Source organism: Theobroma cacao, chromosome 6 (assembly GCF_000208745.1).
Source record: "Theobroma cacao cultivar B97-61/B2 chromosome 6, Criollo_cocoa_genome_V2, whole genome shotgun sequence".
Taxonomy (NCBI): domain Eukaryota; kingdom Viridiplantae; phylum Streptophyta; class Magnoliopsida; order Malvales; family Malvaceae; genus Theobroma; species Theobroma cacao.
This window is the reverse complement of record NC_030855.1, coordinates 7,140,654-7,146,332: the sequence shown is the minus strand read 5'-3', so window position 1 is coordinate 7,146,332 and position 5,679 is coordinate 7,140,654. Positions and strand designations below refer to the sequence as shown.

General features: G+C 40.7%; 2 protein-coding genes across 2 annotated transcripts; both read right to left on the bottom strand.

Moving 5' to 3' along the window:
* Positions 1,231-2,304, bottom strand: LOC108662423. The gene is made up of 3 exons (XM_018122780.1): positions 2,259-2,304; positions 1,939-2,132; positions 1,231-1,755 (listed from the first exon to the last, which is right to left on the bottom strand). Exons 1-3 carry the CDS (start codon positions 2,302-2,304, stop codon positions 1,231-1,233), a joined length of 765 nt encoding a protein of 254 aa, XP_017978269.1.
* LOC108662422 lies at positions 3,975-5,380 on the bottom strand. Its single transcript, XM_018122779.1, has 4 exons — positions 5,086-5,380; positions 4,769-4,836; positions 4,310-4,651; positions 3,975-4,172 (listed from the first exon to the last, which is right to left on the bottom strand). Exons 1-4 carry the CDS (start codon positions 5,378-5,380, stop codon positions 3,975-3,977), a joined length of 903 nt encoding a protein of 300 aa, XP_017978268.1.

Here is a 5,679-nt window from a genome sequence, read left to right as displayed (position 1 = left end):
ATAAAGTCAATTATCAAAGGCTTGTTCCCAAGGCACTCGTTTTTAAGAAAAGTTGTATAAAATCATTCAAATGCTTTGTACAAAACCGTCACATTCCCCAAACGATTTTGAAATGCAGTTCACTCACCGGTATTATTTGAGCCTTTAGCCGATCCTAACTTCCCTAATTGTCCAAATGGGATGATGGGGCTTCGTTGGAACCTATCATCACATTAGCATCACCAATTTGTCAATTCACATACTTATAAAGTCTAAAGCTTTCTCTTAGCTAGCTTTCAATTGCCATTTAAATGGCTATCTATTTTCACTACCCTAATCACTCTAAAATGAATGGATAACCTCAACTACAAACATTCACAATTCCCTAAAATATCTACTAGCACATGCTATCTATAATTTTCACAATTAAAATAAATGATACTTATAGGTATATATTTATGAAAATTTTAAAATTGACACCCCCTACTCACCTTGCTAGCTTGAAACTTTGAAAGTTTTTCCAATAAATTTTTCAAGCTATTATGGGAGTTTTCTCTCTCTTTCTCTCTCTAAACACCTAACTAGTGAGAGAAAGTATGATAGTGTGATTTTTCAAGGGTTTTAAAGTGAGAGAGTGAAAGTGCACAAGGATTTCATGAAAAGGTGCACCGAGGCATGAAAATTGGAGCTAGAGAGAGAAAGTTATGGAAGCTTAAAGAGGACTCCCATGGAGGATGAAGAAACATGAGAGGGAAGAAGGAAGAAGAAGAAGAAAAGTTGCTGGAAGAAAGATATTTATAGCTCATACTTATCCAACTCCCCTTGAAATTACGAAAATGCCTTTTAGCAAGTTAACTTGTTCTTCTCCAATCCTTTGTGCAATTTTTTTTCTTTTGACACTAGGACAAGGTCCACAATGATCTAAACTACTCGAGTTTACGAAAACTTAAAATTTTAGCTCAAGGTGCAAAATGACCATTTTGCCCATATTATGAAAATTATCGAAACTTATAGTTTTCTTTGTGTTTTCATCATTACACGTTATTTATTTAGTCTTTTGCCTATTTAGACCTTAAAATATCATAAAACCTTCTTCTGAGAGCTTTTTAGAGGAAATGACGAAACTACCCCTGGCCCGTGTTATTGCGTCTATGCGTAGTTATGAGCTTATAAAGGTTGAGGTCTCACATTCTCCCCCATTTAAAGAAATTTGGTCCCTGAATTTAAATTCAACTATAAGGTAACGTACCTCTAAGCATCAAAGAGATGGGGATACTTTGTTCGCATCTCCTTCTCGGATTCCCATGTCACCTCCTCACTGGTCTGATTTTGCCACAACACCTTTACCGAGGCTACATCTTTCGAACGGAGCTTCTTGACTTGCCGATCAAGGATAGCTACCGGTTGCTCTTTATAGGTCAGATCATTATTTAGCTGGATGGTTTCATACTGTATTACATGTGATGGATCCGGGTTGTACTTCTTAAGCATTGACACATAAAACACAGGGTGAATATTCGAAAAGTCTGATGGTAATGCCAAAAGATATGCCACTGCTCCAACCCTTTTTAAGATCTCGAAGGGTCCTATATATCGAGGGCTCAACTTTCCCTTCTTGCCAAACCTCATTATCCTTTTCGTTGGTGAGACCTTCAAAAAGACATGATCTCCCACTTGAAATTCCAAGTCCCTCTGTCTATTATCAGCATAGGACTTTTGTCTACTTTGTGCTATTAACATCCTTTGACAAATCATGCGTATTTTCTCGGTGGCGTCCTACACCAACTCAAGCCCCAAGAGTTTCCTTTCTCCCACTTCTAGCCATCCAATAGGTGACCTGTACCTCCTTCCATATAATGCTTCAAATGGTGCCGTTTGGATGCTAGTTTGGAAACTGTTGTTGTAGGCAAACTCCATTAAGGGTAAATATCGATCCCACTTGACCCCAAGGTCTATTACACAGGCCCTCAACATATCCTCAAATGTCTGAATAGTCCTTTCAGACTGGCCATCAGCTTTCGGGTGGAAAGCCGTGCTAAAATCCAACTTAGTGCCCAATGCTTCTTGCAACTTTTCCCAGAACCTACTGGCGAATTGTGCTCCTTTGTTAGATACTATAGAAACAGGAATGCCATGCAGCCGTATTATCTCATCTACATAAAGTTAGGCATACTGGGCAGCCTTGTATGTAGTTTTAAATAGAAAGAAGTGAGCTTATTTAGTTAATCGATCTACTATGACCCAGATCGAATCGTAACCCCTACTGGTCCGAGGCAAACCTGTTACAAAGTCCATGGTAATACGCTCCCATTTCCACTCGGGCATTGGTAACGGCTGTAATAGCCCTACAAGCCTTTGATGCTCGACCTTAACTTGTTGACAAACCAAGCACTTGGGGACGAGCTCAACTACATCTTTCTTGAGTCCTTCTCACCAATAGACCTCTTTCAAATATTATACATCTTTATAGCCCCTAGATGTACCACATAAGCTGCCATGTGCGCTTATTCCAATATTTCTCTCCTCAATCCATCACTATCAGGCATATATAGTCTAGTTCCATACCTCATCACTCCATCTGTGCCTTTAGTAAACATCTTTCCTTTCTTTTCTTGAGGGTCCTCTAAGGCCTTAACTACGAACTCATCTTTGCTTTGTGCTTCTTTAATCCGGTCCATTAAGACATGCCTCACTTTAAAGTGTGCTAGCAATGCACCTGCCCTCGAAACTTCCAAGTGCACACTCATGTCTCTCAAGCTATGCACCTCCCTAATCAAGAATCTCCTATCTGTGGAGATATGTGCCAGGCTCCCCATCGATTTTCTACTCAAGGCATCTGCCACTACATTTGCCTTACCCGGATGGTAGAGAATAGTACAATCATAATCCTTTACCAACTTCATCCACCTACGTTGTCGTAAGTTAAGATCTCTCTGCTGAAATATATACTTCAGGCTTTTGTGGTCCGTATATGTCTCATAAGTCACACCATACAAATAATGTCTCCAAATCTTTAAGGCAAACATGATTGCTACCATCTCCCAATCATGTCCGAGGTAATTTTGCTTATGCCTTTTAAGTTGCCTTGATGGATAAGCAATCACCTTCCCTTGCTGCATTAATACACACCCTAAACCAACCCACGATGCATCACAGAATACCGTGTAACCCGTGTGCCTTGCGGTAGGCTTAATATTGGAGTTGTGGTGAGACAGGTCTTAAGCTTCTCAAAGCTATTCTCACAAGCATCTGACCACTCAAATTTTGTATCTTTACGTGTCAACTTAGTCAGAAGGGCGACTATTTTTGAAAAGTCCTTCACAAAACAATGATAGTAGCCAGCCAAACCCAAAAAGCTTCTAATCTCCGTAACTGACGTTAGCCCTGCCCATTTTTCCACTGCTTCAACTTTCTTTGGATCAACTTGTACCCCATCCTTAGATACCACATGTCCCAAGAATGCAACGCTTTCAAGCCAGAACTCACACTTGGAGAACTTGGCATACAGTCGATGTTCTCTCAAAGTTTAAAGCATTGTCTTAAGATGTTGCTTGTGCTCTTCTCGACTCTTCAAGTAGATCAAGATGTCATCAATAAACACCACCATAAACTTGTTCAAATAGGGTTTGAACACCCAGTTCATCAAATCCATAAAGGCCACAGGGGCATTCGTAAGCCCAAATGACATCACCAAGATCTCATAATGCCTATATCTTGTTCGAAATGCAGTCTTGGGTATATCTTCATTCCGGATCCTCAACTGATTATACCCAGATCGTAGATCTATTTTAGAAAAAACATTGTGCTTCTTGTAGTTGATCAAATAAATCATCTATTCTTGGAAGTGGATACTTATTCTTCACCGTCACTTTATTAAGCTGTCGGTAGTCAATGCACAACCTCAGTGACCCATCTTTCTTCTTTACAAATAACATCGGTGCTCCTCATAGTGAGACGCTAGGACGGATAAAGCCTTTATCCAATAAATCTTTTAACTAATCCTTAAGCTCTTTAAGTTTTGCAGGTGCCATTCTATATGGGGGTATGGATATGGGTCTAGTGTCAGGAATCAAATCTATACAAAATTCAATCTCCCACTCGGGAGGCAAACTCGGTAGTTCCTCGAAAAATACATCCATGAACTCATTCACCATCGACACTTGGCTTATATCGCCAACCTTCACCTGAGTATCCTTTACCACAGCCAAGTAACCTAAACAACCTTGTCTTAATAACTTTCTAGTAGACATGATTGATATCAAATTAGCTAGAGCATTACTCCTATCCCCCTAAACACTAAATAAAGGCTCATCGGGAAAATAAATCTCACCAATTTATGATAACAATCCACACTGGCATGGCAAGGTGCTAGCCAATCCATTCCCAAAATCATGTCAAAGTCTAAGGTGTCTAACACCACTAGATTTATCAAAGTGTCCTTGTCCTTGACTCGAACTACACAGGACTCATATTCTAATTCAGCCACAAATACCTCCTTTAAAGGAGTAGACACTATTAATTGTTCCTCTCTCCTAGCACGATCTTTACCCAAACGTGATGCAAAACATGGAGAGATAAAAGAATGGGTAGCACCAGGATCAAATAATACCCAAGCATTCATATTACAAACGGAGAGAATACCTGATACCACGGCGTTGGATGTCTGGGCCTCCTACGATGTTAAAGCAAACACCCTTGCTTGACCCCTATTGGTGGAACTCTAACGTCCAGATCCAAAAGGCCTTCCTTGAAAGGAAGTAGTAGCACATTTCCCTCTTGATCCACTAACCTCCCGGTCAGACGAGGCGGCTATCGAAAGAGCAGATAAAGTTAGCTGGGTGGAGCCATGAGTAGAACCTTAAGATTGATGAGCCATCGGACAATTCCTCCTAATATGTCCAGGTTGACCACACCCATAACAAACTCTTTCATTATGTAAGCATCGTCCACTATGTTGTCTCCCACAAGTATCACAAGGGTGGATAGCTTGACTTCCTTGTCTAGAATCTTGTTGCCTTCCTCCACTAAAGGTTTTTTGTCCTACCCCAATACTAGCACCAGGCGAGTCATTCCCCCTTTGGGATAATCGTGAATCCCATTATGGACCCTGATGGCTAGAAGATGAACCACCACTGCTGAAATCTTTATGGCCTTGATAACCTTTTGTCTTGGCCCTTTTTGCTTTATCTCTCGCAGCCCTACTCTCACTGGTCCTCATCTCGATCCGCTGAGCACAATCTACCGCTACGAAGTAGGTATTAAAATCTTGATATGCCACAGCCCTAAACAATGGCACTACTAACCCATCCATAAACCTCTGAATCTTCATCTCCTCAGTAGAAATGAGGTAGGGAGCATACTGAGCTAGTTGCGTGAATTTGATGTCGTATTTTGACACCATCATATTTGAGGTCTATACCAAAGTCTCAAACTCCCTAGCTCTAGTATTATGTACATTGAGTGGTAAAAATCGATCTAGAAAGGTTGTACTGAACTCATTCCAAGTGAACGGTGCTGCATCCATTGGTCTACCTCTGCACAAAGAGCTATACCACTATTGTGCCACGTCCTCTAATCGGAAGGCGGCTAACTCAACAGATCGGGCACTAGAACATCCCAAGGCTTTACAAATTTTCTCCATCTTATCTAAGAAGATTTGGGGCTTTTCCGAGGCATCAAATCCTGAAAATGATAGAGGCT

Bases quoted from the DNA above. Each gene is read 5' to 3' on its own strand.
- LOC108662423 (XM_018122780.1), bottom strand. From the start codon at position 2,304: ATGCCCGAGTGGAAATGGGAGCGTATTACCATGGACTTTGTAACAG. The intron at 2,133-2,258 runs GTTTGCCTCGGA...AACTTTATGTAG, and splicing joins TACCATGGACTTTGTAACAG to ATGAGATAATACGGCTGCAT. The intron at 1,756-1,938 runs GTAATAGACCTT...GAGTTGGTGTAG, and splicing joins AGGATATGTTGAGGGCCTGT to GACGCCACCGAGAAAATACG.
- LOC108662422 (XM_018122779.1), bottom strand. From the start codon at position 5,380: ATGGTGTCAAAATACGACATCAAATTCACGCAACTAGCTCAGTATGCT. The intron at 4,837-5,085 runs GTCCATAATGGG...ATCAATCTTAAG, and splicing joins TTCATCTTCTAGCCATCAGG to GTTCTACTCATGGCTCCACC. The intron at 4,652-4,768 runs GTTAGTGGATCA...TTAACATCGTAG, and splicing joins CCGCCTCGTCTGACCGGGAG to GAGGCCCAGACATCCAACGC.